At 43.0% G+C, this 20,297-nt stretch overlaps 2 protein-coding genes across 7 annotated transcripts in view; both read right to left on the bottom strand.

Annotated features, from left to right (window-relative positions):
- Nucleotides 1-412: 412 nt before the first annotated feature.
- LOC139376612 (LIM domain-binding protein 3-like) lies at nt 413-16,858 on the bottom strand. Of its 6 annotated transcripts, none has more exons than XM_071119387.1 (10): nt 16,740-16,797; nt 16,239-16,526; nt 8,756-8,907; nt 8,494-8,569; nt 4,844-4,866; nt 2,739-2,936; nt 2,436-2,465; nt 1,172-1,341; nt 939-975; nt 413-844 (listed from the first exon to the last, which is right to left on the bottom strand). In XM_071119387.1, exons 2-10 carry the CDS (start codon nt 16,332-16,334, stop codon nt 739-741), a joined length of 888 nt encoding a protein of 295 aa, XP_070975488.1. In that variant the 5' UTR covers nt 16,335-16,526; nt 16,740-16,797; the 3' UTR covers nt 413-738. The 6 variants fall into 6 exon arrangements, with proteins under 6 accessions (XP_070975488.1, XP_070975492.1, XP_070975493.1 ...); XM_071119391.1 differs by having other exon boundaries at nt 16,239-16,615; nt 16,740-16,793; XM_071119392.1 differs by having other exon boundaries at nt 16,676-16,763.
- A 1,427-nt stretch (nt 16,859-18,285) lies between these two features.
- LOC139376608 (melanopsin-A-like) overlaps nt 18,286-20,297 on the bottom strand; it is a 45,805-nt gene continuing 43,793 nt past the window's right edge. Inside the window, exon 5 of the mRNA XM_071119384.1 lies at nt 18,286-20,173. Within this exon, the coding sequence (XP_070975485.1) occupies nt 20,063-20,173 (111 nt within the window). The 3' untranslated portion in view covers nt 18,286-20,062. The remainder of the gene's footprint in view (nt 20,174-20,297) is intronic.

Raw genomic sequence — 20,297 nt, 5'->3', positions numbered from 1 at the left:
GTCTTCACTATTATTATACAATGTAGAAAATAGTAAAATAAAGAAAACCCATGGAATGAGTAGGTGTGACCAAACTTTTGTATGGTACTGTCTATAAATAAGGTATTTCTGTTTTTAATTTTTAATCCATTTTCCCCAAAAATTCCAAAAAGTGTTTTTTGCAATGTCATTATGGGGTATTGTGTATAGATTGATGAGGAAATTGTTTTATTCAAACCATTTTAGAATAAGGCTGTAACGTAATAAAATGTGGAAAAAGTCAAGGGGTCTGAATACTTTCTGAATGCTCTGTATCTCCCTACCTATCTCATTTCAACTGTTGATCACCGGGTGTCTGAGATTTGGTCAGTATGCTGAAAGAAACCTACCAGAGAGAGACACACGAGACACGTGACCAACACTCACATAGGCATTTTGATTTAAAGAAAATATTTATTCACATTGATAATAGTACATTTAAATTGTGTGGGTATATGTGCATTCATATGTATTTGTGTGTGCATCTTTGTTAATTGTTAGCATGCGTACATAGGTGTGTGTGTGAATGTGTGTGTGTGCGCATGTCCGTGTTCGCGAGTGTGTGTTTTACATGATCACTTTTACAATTTCTCTTAAATACTTTTTTTGTACAATTCCCTATCAGTTAGGAGAGGCAAAACAACCAACAAGAAAGAAAAGCAAAAACCATTCCAAACATTATAATCATTCCTAAGATAAAGGATAGATCTGGCAGATCAATCAGAAGGGAGTCTCAGGGACATTGAGGATCTGAGCTGAGAGCCCGTTGTGCCAGTTCTTCAGCTTGCGGAAGCGAGGTCCTTTCACCTCCGATTCAAACTTATCCCTGGGAGAAAGACAGAGAGAGAAAGACGGAGGGTAAAGTGTGTGTGTGTGTGTGCGCGCGCGTGCGTTTGTGTGTGTGTGTGTGTGCGCCTCACCTCGACCTCTGCAGGGCCTCCTCATCTGGGTCTTGCACTGAGGACAGCGAAGGGAGGGAAGAGAAGAGAGGGAGAAGAGAGGTGAGGATACATAAAACATGAAGAGGAGAAATTTCTGAAGTACAGAGACTGAGAAGACATGAGATGAAGAGGGAAGGAGAGCGTAGAGAGAGAATAAGAGCTAGACAGAACAAGAGCGCGAGAAAGAGGTCGTTGAGTAGAGGTGTACTGACTGTATTCGGTGCCGGTGAGGTGGGCCAGCATCTTGAAGCTCTTGGACTGCAAGTTGGCAGCCCGTCTGGCCCACTCGGCAATCTCCTCGTCTCTATCATGTGTCTGGATCACAGCCTGGTAGACTGGAGACGCACTGTCAACCACCGGGTCCTTCATAGGCAGGGAACCACTGCAGGCAGGGGACATGATGTCAGTAACTAGTAACGGAATGCAGACCGTAGGGGATAGAAGAAGGATCGATGCACATTGCACAGGACCAAGTTTGTTTAAACCCTGGAGTAAGTTAGTAGTTCTCAATTCTCTACACATCGTCCCCCAGCTGGCTCTGAGCTATCACACCCACCGGATTCAACTTGTTCCTTTCCACAAAAATAAAAAACGATGGTATTTTTCTTTATAGGACCATTCTCCATAAAGGTTTCATAAAGAACCATTAGAAAAAGGGTTCTATATAGCCCCGAAAAGGGTTGTAACCACAGCGGAAACCTTTTTTGGTGCTATATAGAATCATTTTTTAATGGTTATTTACAGAACCTTTATGTGGAATGGTTCTATAAAGAACCTTTCTCAATCTTAAAGGTTCTTTGTGGAACCAAACAGTTTTTTTTTTACATTCTGGTTTAATAGCCATATAATATTGTTAAAATTCGATCGTTTTTTATTATTATGTCATGTATTACATTTAGCACCTTGTGAGCGTGGTTCTTTATAGAACCTTCAAAAAAAGGTTTCATAGAGCACCAAAAAGGGTTCTGCTATGGTTACAAGCCAAAAAAACCTTATTTGTCTCTATATAGAACCATTTGTTTTTAGTGTGTAGGGTTAGGAGCATCGTGTAGTGTTTGGAGGGTTAGAACAGGAGGGGGAGACCAGTGATACTCAGAAAATTCCCTTTTATGTCATCAGAACAGAGTTAACCCCTGAAAACATTCTGAGACAGCTTAGTTAACCCCTGAAACACCGCAGTTCACCTCTGGATGCAAGAAACTGGACACACGGACCATGAGACAGACGCACAGACAGAAAAAGAGCTAGACACATGGATAGAGCCATGTGAAAAATACAAGAGCCATATGATATATGCAAATGTATCATGAGATGACATCATATGAGACAGATGTGAGTTTGATACGGTTTATTAGATTTACAGCATATAAGCCGAACATGAGCCCAATATTAGTTTATTACACGTTATTTACATATCAGATATGAGAGGCGAGTGAGTAGGCGGTGAGTAAAGGATGAGTCGGGGGTGATACTTACGCCAGGGGGGAGCCAGCAGGTACATCCTCACTGGGGTCACATGACCAGAGGGGGGCGAGGTGGGGGTTTGGATGACAACACAGGGGTGGTTGATTGGTTGGTGGGTTGTAGATTAAGTGAAGGAAGGAAGGAAGGAAGGAAGGAAGGAAGGAAGGAAGGAAGGAAGGAAGGATAGAAAAAAAGAAAGAAAGACGTGATTGACACAGACGATAACTGGGAGTGGAGAAGTACAGCAGGACCCAGACAGAGTTCCTGCCTCTTAACACAAAGTGTATTCTCTGCATTGTGTGTGTGCTCTCCTACCCCTCATGGCCCTTGGACTGTGACTGTCCGGCAATAGCGTCCATGATGGCGTCCTGTGAGTACATGGAGATGGGGGTGTTGTACTGAGCGTGAACGATGGTGGCCTTGCCTCCCGGGCCGCGCACCTCGATGGGCTTATGGGTAGACAGAGCCGAGTCCTTCAGAGCTATGGGGTTAAAGCTGGGCACATACTCCTGACTGGAGAGGGATACGATCGGGGGGATACAGGGTAAAGGGTCAGGGATAAAGGTTCATTTTTGGGAGGGTTGGTCGGGTTTTGTGCGATGAAGGGGGCAGGCGGCGATGGGGATCCATATTTGGGTTCACAGGTTGTAAGGGAATCAGACGACCGGGCGGAGATGATATAAAAAGGGGAGAGAGGGAGAAAAGAAAGAGAGAAAAAAAAGGTGCAGGGATGGTGAGAGGTGCAAGAGGAGTAGGGTTCAGAGTCATCACTTACCTTCCTCTATCTGCGGGCTCACACACTGCACATCACTACAAGGTATACACACACATGATAAACACTACTAATGACTTCGCTTACTCCCGGTCTGTCTCGCTCTTGTACATTTACAGTACCACTGATTACATTGTACCTGCCTGTCTCTCCAGTACACTAGCACTACCTGTCTGTCTCTCCTGTACGCGATATCTGATTGTATAGTACCTGTTTGTCTCTCTCGTCACTCTCACTGCTTACTTTGTACCTAGTCTCTATCTACAATGTAAGCAGACTGAGGTGACTGAGGTGACTCTACTTACTTTATTATTTATTTGATGTGAAATACATTGTCTATAGTGTCACCTCAGGACTAGTAAATTGAGCATAAGCCATGACTTCAAGACAATTCACCTGATCACAAAGTGGTCAAGAAATACAATGTCTCGGACACGTTTTACGGACTAGCAAGGAAAACCAAATCAACCCAAGCCATTACTAAACAGGCTGTAAGACGCAAACACACTCTGCACTTTACACACTCTAAATTCCTAGTTAGTTATGATGCTTTACTAATGCACATATACTACCAATGTGTACATGCACACATCAACACACACACACACACACACACACACACACACACACACACACACACACACACACACACACACACACACACACACACACACACACACAGTACCATACGGAATATATTGTGAACGCATGTCTACACAGCAAATTCTCCAGCGTCAAATAAAAACTATTTACACAGAGAATGTTAAATCAACCCTGAAAGTGTGGAGTCCGTGGACTCACATACACACCGGAACAGTGATACATTAACACACTGCTTAGGGCTCTCAAGTGGTGCAGCGGTCTAAGGCACTGCATCCCAGTGCAAAAGGTGTTACCACAATCCCTGGTTTGAATCCAGGCTGTATCACATCCGGCCCGTGATTGGGAGTCCCATAGGGCGGCGAACAATTGGCCCAGGGTCGTCTGGGTTTGGCCGGGGTAGGCTGTCATTGAAAATAATAATCTTATCGGACTTTCCTAGCTAAATAAAAGTTGAAAAAAAAAAAAAAAAAAAAAAAAAGCATTATTTAAATATTTCCAAGAGTGCCTTTCAAGTCAATTGTAGAGTTTCCACCCTTAACTGTATTTGTTAGTAACAGAGACATTGCAGTCATCTGTTTTTGGTCCTATGGACTTCACCAAGTGAGATCCTAAGCGATTATGTCATCATATCTTCTTTATCTACCATCGGTATTTCATAAGACCTTATTTTGAGGCCCTATTTTTTGAACTCGTACACATCCATTTGAACCAAGACCACACCCATCATTATCATATTTTCAAGCATGTTCAATTGCAGGTGGATTTTTAGAAATTGATTGTTTCAATATACATGTTTGTGCATGTACATTGAGTGATTAAGTGTTACCTCGTACTGCAAGCGGAGTCTGCCACATACACACAAGCAACCTGGCAGGATGATTCTGACAAAAATGCTCAGAATAGACACACCATCATCACGAGAGAATCGATCAATGCTCACACTATGGGCAAGATGCCATTCACGAAGTACACACAGCTAAGCATGCACAAATACAACCTCTTAAACGTTGTTCATGCAAATTCTGCACATTCAGACGGTACTGACTTTCCAGCCGTGTTTGCAATAATCTGTAACAATATGAGAGAGAGAGAGAGAGAGAGAGATTGAGAGAGAGAGAGAGGGAAAGAGAGAGCAGATATTACCAGATAGTAAGGTATAGGAGTTATAGGAGTCATTCTGTGTGTTATAATTAAGCAATAAGGCATGAGGGGGTGTGGTACACGGCCAATATACCCTGTATATGGCAAATATACCATGGCTAAGGGCTGTTCTTGGGCACGACGCAACGTGGAGTGCCTGGATACAGCCCTTAGCCATGGTATATTGGTCATATACCACCAACCCCCGAGGTGCCTTATTACTATTATAAACTGGTTACCAACGTAATTAGAACAGCAACAAGAAATGTTTTGTCAAACCCACGGCTTTCAGCCAATCAGCATTCAGGGCTCGAACCACCCAGTTTATAATGGCAGTTGTGTGTCATCAACTGTGATATTTCCCAGGATTGCCTGTGACTCAGCAGACTAACTGACAGGAGCAGAGGCTCCACAATCACATGACACACACACACACACACACACACACACACACACACACACACACACACACACACACACACGTACACAGACACTCATAGACATGCACAAGCGTACGCACAAACACTCAGACAGAAGTAGAGCACTTTATTGTTCATTTTCATGGAGAGAACGGAAATGTCTTTTTACTTTCAGCCCAAAACCCCAAGACACACACACTACACAAATTGTTGAAGCTTATGTGTCATGGGCTGTATATAGAGATGGATCTATCCCGGGACACTGTGTGTGTGTGTGTGTGTGTGTGTGTGTGTGTGTGTGTGTGTGTGTGTGTGTGTGTGTGTGTGTGTGTGTGAGCGCCCGTGTGTGTGTGTGTGTGTGATACTGTATGAGATGCTTGGGATACATTGCAACCCGAGTGGAACATTCCAGCGTGCCGAGAAGCAGCTGTTCCCGAGTTTGTGTACGTGTGAGCTTACAAAAAGAGGGTCGCCTGTACTGAACCAGGGATCTGCGTGAGTATACGGTCGTGCTTACCGACACTTTACCGGACACGTTTACCATATGCTGGTCAGCACAGCCACCGAACTTCACCCCCCAGCCCAGCTGAGTTTAGCAAAGAAGTGACAGCGATGCTCCCTCAAAGGCCATCAACTCCTAACAGCTAAAGCACCTGTCGTCAGCGGAATGACTGTAGTCGTCATCCACAGAGTGTGGTGCAGTGTTACCTGGAGACAGTCCAGGTGTGTGTCAGAGTGTGGTGCAGTGTTACCTGGAGACAGTCCAGGTGTGTGTCAGAGTGTGCACGTTACCACTTCGGGCGGCGAGTGTGCATGTGAGCCAGGAGAATGTGTGCCAGGAAAATCACGGAATGTTCTGAGTATTCTTGATCACTGTCCTGTTTAATGTGCACACAGGTGGGCAGGGATGTGTGATCCCCCCCCCCCCCGGCTCATACCCTAAGTTGTCCTAGAGTGGAGATAGCCAGGGGAGGGGGTGGGGACAGGAACAGAGTGAGGAGGGAAATACAAAAATTGGGACAGTACAACAAGGACGTTGTTCCAGTAGGTCCCGTGGTTGGGAGAGGAAGGAGTGTTTTGTCTCCTAGTTAGTTTGGATGTTTTGTTGTCGGAGGAGGTGATCGGGAACTCAGTGAGACTGGTCAACAGAAGTGCAATATAAAGGGAACACGTGGCCAAAAGAAGTGTACTATACAGGGAACTGGGTACCATTTCATTATGGCCCCAGGCTACCTACCCTAGAAACGGCACTCCGCTGTCTGCCCCCTCTCCTCCCAGCTTGGCGGCCCCTGCCCCATCTCCTGCAACCTTGCCTTGCAGCAGGGCCATCTCTCTGAGAGTGTGTGCAGAGTAAAGGCTGATGGGGGAGTTATACTGTCCCTTCTGGCTCGAGAGAGACACTGCAGCGGCAGGGGAGGGGGGGAAGAGCGGAGAGGGTGTACGGAGGGCAGGGGTCGGCTCTACAGGCTTTTTAGACAATAGTCTCCCAAACTTCTTCGCCTCCACCTCTTCTTCTTCTTCTACTTCTTTTTTAACATGCTCACCCTCCTTAATGACAAGAGAGATAGAGTGAGGGACTCAGAAAAACTGAGAAATGGGGAGAGATAGATAGATAGATAGATAGATAGATAGATAGATAGATAGATAGATAGATAGATAGATAGATAGATAGATAGATAGGAGGTGGTGTATTGAAGCCACGGAAGTTCAAGACTGACCGCGTTAGCGTCCCCCTCCCCATTATGGTGAACGGAAAAATGACATTCTTTGTGTAAATCCAATCATGGTACTAATAATTGCTTCTAATACACCAGATGTATTTAATTTTTTAGAAACACTAGTGGGCGCCAACACACAGCCTTCCTGTCTTCATGTATGTCCTTAAACCAATTCCCTAAGGTCTAAGGGTCCGGGCTGGGTTTTTTACTAAGCTAACATATGGAATTCTTTTACGGTGGTAATAACAAGGGTCATTTAGCTATTTGATTTGGAATTTGAACAGATATTTGATAAAACATAGAATTTGGCTTTACTGCTATTAGCCCATAGAAACACTTTGAATAACATACTAATGCGTGGCAAACCAGTCAAAATCATTTATAAAAAGGAAGTACGAGTGTCTGTCCTATATCTGAGAGATATAAGAAAGCTCAGAAAATGATCAAATAAATGTTCTACCCATACTTAAGCATTTCTTTGCACTAAAGTACTTCCATATGTACATCCAATAATTTTTTTTAAACTGACACCGGGTTACCTTCAGACGAGTCTTGTGAGGCTGGTGGGCATTGTAGAGCAAAACATGTACGTGTTTGTGAGAGTCTCACCTTTCGATGGTGGGCTTCATAATAGTTTGTAGCCCAAACCATTGGGACTATACAAACAGAAGTTGACACATCGGTGGTACTGACTTCAGACTGAGTCCAAGGAAGCTTGCAGCTGTCGGACACTACAGGCTTGCGAGAAGATCGATTTTCGGGATGCCTCCTGATCCTGTAGCTCTAACACTTTTCACCGCAGATGTGGAAGCCCGACATCAGAGGATGCGGTGGATTGAGACGCAGCCCATGCAAAAAAAACATATTTCTCTAGCTTAAACAGATGGATTTAATGGGTTGTTTTTTATTATTATAGTTCGATTTCTGCAGGGGCACAGATATCGCCTCTAGTGGGTTTAAAAATAGCACAAAGAAGAAGTTATTAGGATAATGGAGTAGCTAATGGAAGCCTCCAGTACCCCAGTTGGCCTTCAACTTGAGTAACTCAATGAGAGTAAGCAGAACTGAGCTAGCGTGCACCGACACTTCCTGGATGAACTAAAACGGCGCATGGTATGTCTCCAAGAGATGGCATCTTAACCGATTCAATTTGGCTTCAACGCGCTATTGAGTCTTCACATAGGAATGAATGGTGTCACATGATTGATGGCTTTATCCATTCATAAACAGTCATTGCCTTGGCCAGAGCTTGAACCTCTGCTCTTTAATATGGAAGCTACAGCTGCAATAGAAACACTAGTGGGCGCCAACACACAGCCTTCCAGTCTTCAATTGATCCCGTCTTCTTTTGTTCAAGGGCAATTGCATAGACACTCAAATGCAGAAACTTTTTTGTGTGTGTGCATGTGTGTGTTTACCTTCTGGTGAGGAATAACTGACATGGGGGAGTCCATTCTGGGCGTTGCCATGGGAACAGGGGTAGGACGTTTTGACCTGGGTGCAGAGCCACAACAACAGACTTTTACATTTGTAAGTAATATTACATGTGTTATGTAGTTTTGCATGTTATCTTGTAAGTATTTTAAGATCTAGTGTATGTGTGTGTGTGTGTTTCTATACATGCATGCTTGTGCGCCCATGTGTGTGTATGTGTCCGTGCCTGTGTGTGCGTATATTTACTTTTGCATGGTGAGGGCCAGTTTATTGGAGGCCATCTTAATCTTGTTCTGTGCCTCCAGGTGTGTCATGCCTTCTGTACTAAGGCCGTCTATCGATGTGATGATGTCACCCTGGACGAGACTGCCCCCTGCAGCCTTACTGCCTGGAGTTATCTAGAGGGGGAGAGAGAAAGCAGAAGAGTTAGGAGGAAGGGAGGAAGGGAGCGAATGAGAGAGAGAGAGAACGAGAGAGAGAGAGAGAGAGAGCGAGAGAGAGCGAGAGAGAGAGAGAGAGAGAGAGAGAGAGAGAGAACGAGAGAGAGAGAGAGAGAACGAGAGAGAGAGAGAGAACGAGAGAGAGAGAGAGAGAGAGAGAGAGAGAGAGAGAGAGAGAGAGAGAGAGAGAGAGAGAGAGAGAGAGAGAGAGAGAGAAAGCCCTGGGCACTGGGCAAAGAACTCAGTTCAACGTCTATTCCACGTTAGTTCAACATAATTTCCTTCAAATGACGTGGAAACAACGTTGATTCAACCAGTGTGTGCCCAGTGGGGAGAGAGAGAGGGTAACAGAGGCAGGGTTATGTGAGAAAAACTGACATGGATACTTCTGCTCAAACACACACACAATTTGAGAGAAATAAGCATTATAGTGTATGGAACATTTCAGGGATCTTTTATTTCAGTTCATGAAACATGGGACCAACACTTTACATGTTGTGTTTATATTTGTATTCAGTATATAAGGTTGTTATTCCTAGTGTCGGTCAGGTTATCTGCCTTCGCTCAAACCAATCAGATAAATCCGTGTCTAATTGATAACCAGCTGTAGTTATCACACTAGGACACACCAGGATGGATCAGCATGTATTAACACATACAGAATAGTATCAGGTCAACATCTTAACAGAACTCAACTGTCTATCTGTCATGTTCCACAGGAGACACCTCAATGAGATGCGCCACAAAATAAACACAGCTTTCTAACGCACCAGTCACAACAGCAGGAGTCAGATCCGTTGTCAAAAGTGGACTGGCGTCTCGTTCTCTCCTGTTCAAGTATACTATACTCCTCTAGAAACGACAAAAACAGTTATCCAGTTTATTGAAATGGGCACCATTTTCAAACGCAACTTTCAAGTGGCATGACTGGGCCGTGATAGAACAGCAACTAGAGAAAACTAGCAGAAAACGCTGATCTGAACTAACTTCCTCATTAAAAAAAAAACACCACAGAGAAAAGCATCGATAGAAACACCGAATGAGCAGTACAGACAGCTCAGACAGTTGTTGTAAAAGATGTCAAGCTGCTTGCTTAGCAAGTACCACTTCCTCCTGATTCAACTCATACAGAGGATTGAATTCAGGACACACCCGACCGCCTTCCTAAAGCGTTCCATTCCATTGCGCTATTGGAAAAGGCCTTCTTCAATTGCCCAAGGCGCGACACTTCAGGCTGAAGAGTGAATTTCACGAACCACCATCTGCTACATTTGCAGAGTTAGATGGATGCACAGCAGTCTCTGTACAACTCTTAGGGCAGAGTAAGTATGTCTGTGGGACTAGGGAGTACTGGGGGGACTAGAGGGGACTAGGGAGTCAGAGGTAGAGTAGGGGCTAGGGTACAAGGTTGGGGTATGAGGACTGGGCATGGACAGAGAGACTGGGCTGGGGACTGGAATAGAGGATAGGCTTACAGGCAGCTCGTTAAAGAGATAAAAATAAAGAGTGCTGTTGACGCCTCCTGCATCAGTCTGTTTAACCTAACTGCCCCCAACTACCTGCTAGTGCCACTCAAACCCGCCTTCTCTATCTACCTCTTTTCGCCGCTCCCGCTCTCTTTTCCTCTTTCTCCTCAGTGACGCCTTCTGCCTTTGTGCCTTCATTTATTCAGCGTGCGTCCGCATTCGTGTGTGTGTGTGTGTGTGTGTGTGTGTGTGTGTGTGTGTGAAATTGTTCGGTTTTTTCAGGATGGCTTCACAGCAGCACCATTTTTCTTTCCTTAACTGCATCTGCTCTCTTAACATTTCACCACCCTGCTCTGCTTATGCTGAATCAGCTACACACACACACACACACACACACACACACACACACACACACACACACACACACACACACACACACACACACACACACACACACACGCATGCACTGCATCCATCAGAACCAACTTTCGGACAAATCACGGTCTTGTTATCCATCCCTAAATATTCATTACTCTGCCATGGGACACAACAATGTATTCCGTCCATCTTGAAGACATGGAAATAATGATGAACAGGCCTACATCTATCCTCCAGTCAAAAATCACACGACACTATCTGCTAGACACTATCTGCGTTGAGACAATGACTTATCAATGACCCACGACCAGCTCATTTAATCCCTACCATTGTGCCGCTGAGTTGTCGTAATGCTTCAGAAAATGTACATTATCCCAGGGGCGCTGGAAGACAACGGGAGTAACCTAATTCATGTCCCTCTTACTGCCCTGAATGCCTCTGCTGATCCTACAGCTATGGTATGCAGTAATCATGTGTATATGGACCAGAGTTATACTGTCAGCACTGAGGAAATCCACTGTGAGCAGCTCACCCTGCACTAACATAAATAACCTGAGCACCTCTGCTAAACTTCCCAGTAAAACAATAAAAACAATCAAGCATCCCAGAAAAGTGCTAAGAAATAGCCCACGTTAACATATCAGGATTCAAGAAATCAATCATTTGCTGGTAACAGATGACATTCGTATTTTGACAATCTCTGAAACTCACTTAGTTACTACATTTGATGACACAGTGGTAGCAATACATTTATAAGATCGACAGATAAGACAAAGGTGGAGGTGTGGCCGTTTATATTCAGAACCGCATTCCTGTAAATCTTAGAGAGGAACTCATGTTAAATACTGTTGAAGTAATATGGCTACAGGTTCATCTGCCTCACCTAAAACCCATTCTGGTGGGAAGCTGCTATAGACCACCAAGTGCTAACAGTCAGTATCTGGATAACATGTGTGAAATGCTTGATAATGAATGTGATATCAACAGAGAAGTATATTTTCTGGGTGATTTTAAATATTGACTGGCTTTCATCATACTGCCCACTCAAGAGAATGCTTCAAACTGTAACGAATGCCTGCAACCTGGTTCAGGTTGTCAGTCAACCTGCCAGGGTAGTTACAAACAGCACAGGAATGAAATCATCAACATGTATTGATCACATCTTTACTAATGCTGCAGAAATTAGCTTGAAAGCAGTATCCAAATCCATGGGATGTAGTGATCACAATATAGTAGCCATATCTAGGAAAACCAAAGCCTGGGCCTAATATAGTGTATACGAGGTCATACAATAAGTTTTGTAGTGATTCCTATGTTGTTGATGTAAAGAATATGTGTTGGTCCGTGGTGTTTAAGGAGAAGCAACCAGACGCTGCACTAGACACATTTATGAAATTACTAATGATTCCCAGTTACTAATAAGCATGCACCCATCAATAAAATGACTGTAAAAACTGTTAAATTCCTGTGGATTGATGAGAAATTGAAAAATTGTATGGTTGAGAAAGATGAGGCAAAATAAATGGCAAATAAGTCTGACTGCACAACTGATTGGCAAACGTACTGCAAATTGAGAAATCATGTGACTGAACTGAAAGAAGAAGAAACTACACTGTGAAACAAATATAAATGACATAAAGAATGATAGTAAAAAGCTTTGGAGCATCTTAAATAAGATTTTGGTCAAAAAGGCAAACTCCGCTCCATCATTCATTAAATCAGATGCCTCTTTCATCACAAAACTCACTAATATTGCCAACTACTGTAATGATTTTTCATTGGCAAGATTAGTAAACTTAGGCATGACATGCCAGCAACAAACGCTGACGCTACACATCCAAGTATATCAGACCAAATTATGAAATAAAAGCATTGTGATTTAGAATTCCGTAAAGTGAGTGTGGAAGAGGCGAAAAAAGTATTGTTGTCTATCAGCAATGACAAGACACCGGTGTCTGAAAACTTGGATGGAAAATGACTGAGGATAATTGCGGACAATATTTCCACTCATATTTAACATATCTTCAATTTAAGCCTACCAGAAAGTATGTGCCCTCAGGCCTGGAGGGAGGCAAAAGTCATTCCACTACCTAAAAATAGCAAAGCCACCTTTACTGGCTCAAATAGCCGACCAATCAGCCTGCTTCCAACCCTTAGTAATGTTTTCGAAAAAAATGTGTTTGACCAGATACAACGTTATTTTACAGTCAACAAATTGACAGCAGACTTTCAGCACGTTTATAGGGAAGGACATTCAACAAGCACAGCACGTATACAAATGACTGATGTTTGGCTGAGAGAAATTGATGATACTAAGATTGTGCGGGCTGTTTTGTTAGACTTTAGGCATAATCGATCATAGTATGCTGCTGGAAAAACCTGTGTTATGGCTTTACACCCCCTGCTATATTGTGTATAAATAGTTAACTGTCTAACAGAACACAGTGGGTGTACTTTAATGGAAGCCTATCCAATATAATCCAGGTAGAATCAGGAATTCCCCTGGGCAGCTGTCTAGGCCCCTTATATTTTTCAATCTTACTAATGACATGCTACTGGCTTTGAGTAAAGTGTCTATGTATACGGATGACTCAACACAATACACGTCAGCTACTACAGCGTCTGAAATGACTGCAACACTTAACAAAGAACTGCAGTTAGTTTCAGAATGGGAGACAAGGAATAAGTTAGTCCTAAATATTTCAAAATTAAAATCATTGTATTTGGGACAAATCATTCACTAAACCTCAACTAAATCTTGTAATGAATAATGTGGAAATTGAGCAAGTTATCAGCAATTGAGCAAGTTGTCATGGTCAAAATATATTGATACAACAGTAGCTAAAATAGGGAGAAGTCTGTCCATAATAAAGCACTGTTCTGCCTTCTTAACAGCACTATCAACAAGGCAGGTCCTACAGGCCATAGTTTTGTCGCACTTGGACTACTGTTCAGTCGTGTGGTCAGGTGTCACAAAGAGGGATTTAAGAAAATTGCAATTTTCTCAGAACAGGGCAGCACAGCTGACCCTTAGATGTACACAGAGAGCTATTAATAATATGCATGTCAATCTCTGGTGGCTCAATGTGAAGGAGAGATTGACTTCATCACTACTTGTATTTGTGAGAGGTACTGACATGTTGAATGCACAATGACATGTTTGAACTACTGGCACACAGCTCAGACACCCATGCATACCCCACAAGACATGCCACCAGAGGTCTCTTCACAGTCCCCAAGTCCAGAACAGACTATGGGAGGTGCCCAGTACTACATGGAACTCTATTCCAAATCAAGTAACTCATGCAAGCAATAACATTTGATTTTTTTAAATTATAAAAATATACCTTTTGGAACAGCGGGGACTGTATAAAGCAACACAAACAGTCACTGACACATGCATACAAACACACATTTACATACACACTATACACACATGCACACACTGATTTTGTGTTGTAGATTAGGGGCCTGAGCGTGCACACTTAATGTGTTTGGAAATGTGTTGTTTTTATTTATATATTTTTGACTTTACTAGGCAAGTCAGTTAAGAACAAATTCTTATTTTCAACGATTGCCTAGGAACAGTGGGTTAACTGCCTTGTTCAGGGGCAGAATTACAGATTTTTACCTTGTCAGCTCGTCAGCTTGTCCAACACTCTAACCACTAGGCTACCTGCTGCCCCCAAAAGATTGTTGTGAAGTGTATCGTAATGTTTTTTAAATGGTATAACTGCCTTAATTTTGCTGGACCCCAGGAAGAGTAACTGCTGCCAATCATGACACTACATTGCTACTCTAAACCAATCACATGACTCTATACTGTAGCTATTGCCTAATCGCACATTCTAATACTGTAGCTATCATGCAATAGCATCACACTATAGTGTTTCCATTACCCAATCCCACTGCTCTATAGGAGGGAGAGTTAACAAAGTGGATTGTGAAAAACAGGTGGAGATGAAGTGAGGGAACTGACTCCACTCCAAAATCGGCCTGTGAAAAATAAAGAGTGATGCAGTGGAACTGGGTATTTTTTATAAGAAGGTAAATAATAGTGTCAAAATAAAATGTAATTGCTAATTGGCTACATGAGGCCTATTTGATCCAATATAGCTTTTGTGATGCTTAGGTCTATGCATATTCACTCTCCATTGAATGTAGGCGGTTGAGGTCAACACCCCTCATCGAATTTTCAAAAAAGTATTCAAATAACGAGATGCATCCACCAATCCAATGAGAGGAATAGGCGGGAACTTGATGGGTTCCATGCTGTGGACAACGAATCCCATTGTTAGGGTGGAGACATAAGTATCACGTCGTTATATCCATATCTGTGGTTTGGAGGACAACGGAAGCATATAGAAAATGGACGCCTGCCTCCTGGTCCGCATCCCTTCCTGTTTCTCTCCTCCCTTATGTTTTGTGTGTTTTAATCTTTTATTGGTACAACTTAAAATAACAAAGTTATGGAAAGAATCATGCTCGGAAATAAATGCTTTAAAAAAACTGTTCCTTTGTTGTCTGCCTCTATTTCATGTTGCCTGCTCAACCCAGATTCTCAAAACCTGTTGCTTTTCCCCCCTCGTGACAGAAACACACACAGTCAAGGAGAAACTGGGAAACTGTGTGTGATCCTCTATTCACAACAAAACGTTATGCTCCAGAAGCCATCATGTTCATCAACATCAACACCAGAACACCACTTCAGGTTTCAGGGAAGGTAAAGTCTCAAAATGAGCTAGCACTCACTAGCTGGCTATTTAGCTAGCTCTGTACCTCACATCTGCCAAATCATTACAGTAATGAGGAGAGATCAGACTCTCCAGAGATCACACTCTTTCCTCACACAGCATCAGGTAGCTGATGCAGACTACAGGACAGAGTTGAGTTGACTGGGAGTTCACAGCTCCAAAGCAGCCGGCAGGTCTGCGAAATGGACCAACCATTATGTACCTTTTTCTTCAGACCTGACCGGAGATAGTAAGAGGACCAGAGATGGACAAAGAGGATGTCTTTAGAGACAAACTTGGCATCCGAGAGGCCCAGCAGGACGCTTTAGGTAACACACAGCTTTCCATATGACCGCACCTCTCCTCCCCTCTCTCCCTCTCTGATGCCTCCTCCCCCTACTGCCATTTGCCATTTCCAGATCCACTGGAAATACGTCATTGTACCTGCAGGTGCAATAACACACAACTACAGCAACAGGTCTAGATGGAAATTGGAGGGGTGTGACAGAGAGGGAGAGGAGTGTATTTTAGAACTCTATAGTTGGCAGGCCATTCCTCACCCCTCGTCATCTGTCATCAATCATTACGTCATTAAATAAGACCCACGTTTAGCATGTGCGCGCACACACAGCAATGAACCGTAACCACTATTTATCACACTCAAAGTCTGTTTCTCAAACACAGGAAAAGCTTAAAGTGTGTAGTGTCTTACCCTGGAGATGGTAAGTGGCATATTGAAGTCTTTTCCTCCGTGTAGTCTGAAACCCCATGGCGCAGAGCCATTGAGAGATACTGTGTATGTAGCCATCTTCAGCTTTGGATAAAACCTACACACACACACACACACACACACACTGCTTCCTCCTGAAAGCTCTTTCCTCCTTCACTCGCTGTCCTCTTTGTACTTGTTTCCTCTTGCACTCGCTTTCTGATTCTCCTCCTTCAGGCTCGTTCCGGAGTTCTCCCCCCCCTGTTATTTCCAGACGGTTGGGACAAACACCTGATAGGGGGAGGAAGGGCAGGCGCTGAAAAGCTTCTGATACACACACACATACACACACACAGACACACGTATGCACACTCACACACCTACCACACACTCAAAATGAATTAAAACTTAAACCACACAACAGCTAGTCTACTATTCACCTAAATCTGAAAACCTGAACAACGCATTAAATTGTGTATAAAAGTGTTGTTAGAGAGGTCTTGCCTTAGTTGAGGGTAAGGGACAGACGGGACAAGAATAGCTGAGTGGAGCAGAGACGGGGATGGATGGCACAGGGGCCTTATAAGGCCTGTAATCCTACCCCCAGCATGCCTCACTCTGATCACCCTGCATTACTCACACATACAGATATAGACTCCTCTTAGCCTCACACATTCTCCCCTAGCTCTACCTCTATCTGTCCCTCGCATCAATCAATTCCTCTCTCTCTCTCTCTCTGTTTTTAATGTCGGTTTTGCTGTGATCTCACCTTCTCAATGTGTCACAACATCCCTTTGCATCACTTTTTCACTCCTTGACTCTCTCTTTCTATCACTCTCTCTTTCTATTTCTCACTCGTTCTCCCTTTCTCTCTGTGTTATCTCTCCCAGGGGAAGCAACACATTACCGAAGTCTGATGTCCGAGAAGCACCTCTACCAGGAGACAGTCACCATGATCAACAAGATGATAAAGGATAAGCTTTTTTTTAACCACCTTTTGACAGCTCTGTATGTTAGGACATTCAACTATTACATTTCAAAATTGTACATGTTGGATTACTGTACATGCTTTTTGTTGTGTACTTAGAAAGGTGAAAAAAGGGTAGGTCTTGAAATGCGGGTATATCTTCCCATTCTTAATCCACTACTATGGCAGTTTAATGCTTTTAAATGTGTTTTACCATTATGATAGCGTTGTGCCACCAGTAGGATTAGTAAGTAACACTAATGATCGTTACACCGATGACACATTGTGGGGTTATTGAGGATTTTCATAAATTGAGGCCACAGATGCTCAACTCTAAGGTCGTTAACCCTTTAAAAATGATTGCTCATGAAGTGCTATGATTAATCATTTTGCTCACAATGACCTTTACCTTAATTTAAACAGAGTAACACCAGGGACACGTATTATTTAGACAGACCAAATGACCAATAGGATCCTCAAATTGATGACATGCTAAACGGGTGTGATTAGCTAATAGTATTCTTTAATATAGACCCTCCCCCAATTACAGTTTCCACTGGTGTGAATGCTCAAGGTCCTTCTATACCATTGTAATGAATTATTTTAAGGCGGTAGCAGCAATTACATAAATCTTAGCGACACATATTTGCAATAAAAAAAAAATTGACATCTGTATACAATATATGACCTACTTTACTTTCTAGCATTCAAAATAATAGATAGATCTCTAAATATGTCACGACAACTCTGCTCACCACTAGAGGGACAAGCCAATTTGCTTGCCCTGAATACTTTGGAATGATATCGTTGGGCAGTATTACTTACCCACCAATGTCGTGATTGGCTGTGATATTGTGTACACATACACAATGGAAAGTGCATATCTCTCTGCCCACGTCATGCTGTGGCAGAATACATCACACACACACACACACACACACACTGAGAGATAGATTATAATGTGTAATAACTTGCACTCAGGTTAATAAGGAGAGGAGAGACACATGCTAATCCTCATAGAGACAGTGCTGACGTGTACAGTTCACTGTGCCGATGACAAGATGTGTTTTCCAAGTCCTGATCCCACATCAGCAAACTTTTATTTTCTATCCAACTTCTCACAACACTCAGATACACTGCTGATGGTACATAGGCCATAACCAACCAGATACCAACACACAGCTGCCAGTAATTCATTTGTTTAGAAAAATACATAAAAACAACTCAAATAAAACGTTTTACACATCCATCACAAATCTACAAAAAACCCTCACCTAATTTAGAACAAAGGTTTTGAGAAATATTTCAATGATATAACAGCTGAAAAGTTGTTATTTTCCTCAATACAAGACATAAATCAATCAGTTCATCGATATAAGACTTTACAAATCAATCAGCTCATCAACATTCAGAACCACAACTAAATCTGTATTTGCACACCAGAGAGATCATTACAACCATAGAGTTGACGCGCAGCAGAGAAATACACTGTCCCAAATAATACCCTGTTCCCTACATAGGGCTGTTGTTAAAAGTAGTACACTAGGGAATAGGGTGCCATTTAGAAAAATGGACGTTTCCCGAAAGAATAGTGTTGCTCAAATGTTGTGGATTGTTATGTGTTGCATAAGGGCTATGTGTGCTCACACACACATACAAACATAAATTGGGGCAGGGCCGTGTATTGTGCCGAAATGACGATTAAAACAATTGAGTACACACTCACCTTATCACATACACTTACAATATCTTTATTATCTTATCAATATGGTGCTGTCTGGGGCACTGGGTTAGGACCATATACAGTAGAAACTTCTCCCCTAACCCCCCCCCCCCCCCCACACACACACACACACACCACACACACACACACACACACACACTTAGGTGACAGGTCTAAATGGTGATAAGCAATAGACAATGACCCATTCTGCCATTCTCCCTTGAAATGTAGTAATGAATAAAAAATAAATAAATAGCAGCAGCTTCAAAAAAAAATTATAATGAATATTGTAAAAAAAACTCCCTCGATCCCATAATAATACCAACACAATGCCTTTAATTCCATGAGGGGTAGAAAAACTGTGTATTCTTCAGGGAGAAGGAGAGAAATAGCCTACAGACACTGTGTGTAAATAAATTCAGGAGGGAGGAGAGAGAGAAAGTGGGGGAGGAGGGAGGGAAAAGGAGGAGGGAGAGGAAAACATTGACAATCCTCCATGTTTAAAAACATAAAAAGGAAAGTCACCGACTGAAACTGTTTTCAGATGATGTGTTTTCTACAGCTCAATGGAAAACGTCTCTAAATCCACAAATACAAAACACACACACGTAACCGCTGTGAAATGGCTAGCTAGTTAGCAGTGCGTGCTACTAGTGTTTAAAATCGGTGACGTCACTCGCTCTGAGACCTTGAAGTAGTTGTTTCCCTTGCTCTGCAAGGAGCAGCAGCTTTTGTGGAGCGATAGGTAACCATGCTTCTTGGGTGACTGTTGATGATGTGTTCAGAGGGTCCCTGGTTTAAGCCCAAGTTGGGGCGAGGAGCGGGATGGAAGCAATACAGTTACACACATAGACACTAGATACCATGCTGGCAGTGTAGAGCCCTTTAGAGGAGGAGAGAAACGACACACAGACACTAGATACCATGCTGGTAGTGTAGAGCCCTGTAGAGGAGGAGAGAAACGACACACAGACACTAGATACCATGCTGGTAGTGTAGAGCCCTGTAGAAGAGGAAAGAAACGACACACAGACACTAGATACCATGCTGGTAGTGTAGAGCCCTGTAGAAGAGGAAAGAAACGACACACAGAGCTGTGTCATACATTGTCCAATCGCACAACATCCAGCGGTTCTCTCACAACAGACCCCACCCATTTAGGGGATTTCCATAGAGGTGACGATGATGGCATGTGGAAGGGACACGCCCACTTATGCCTTTAGACTTTTCCTTTCTGGCATCTTCCAGCTGCGACAGAGAGAGACAGTGTGGTGTCATTCTCACGGCATAATACTGTCAAACTGATTCATTGATTGATTGACTGGTTGATTGCTAAAGTGTTTAAACTATACAGTACATGTATATACGTCTG

This window comes from Oncorhynchus clarkii, chromosome 20 (assembly GCF_045791955.1).
Source record: "Oncorhynchus clarkii lewisi isolate Uvic-CL-2024 chromosome 20, UVic_Ocla_1.0, whole genome shotgun sequence".
NCBI classification, from domain to species: Eukaryota; Metazoa; Chordata; class Actinopteri; order Salmoniformes; family Salmonidae; genus Oncorhynchus; species Oncorhynchus clarkii.
The sequence above is the reverse complement of the archived record's forward strand: the minus strand, read 5'-3'. Positions and strand labels throughout refer to the sequence as shown.

Excerpts from the sequence above, each read along its gene's own strand:
- LOC139376612 (XM_071119388.1), bottom strand. The coding sequence starts at position 16,334 with ATGGCTACATACACAGTATCTCTCAATGGCTCTGCGCCATGGGGTTTC. Across the intron at positions 1,342-6,594 it reads AGCGGAGTGCCGTTTCTAGG|TGGTTCCCTGCCTATGAAGG; the intron begins GTAGGTAGCCTG and ends CCCTGCCTGCAG. Across the intron at positions 845-938 it reads GAGGCCCTGCAGAGGTCGAG|GGATAAGTTTGAATCGGAGG; the intron begins GTGAGGCGCACA and ends TCTTTCTCCCAG.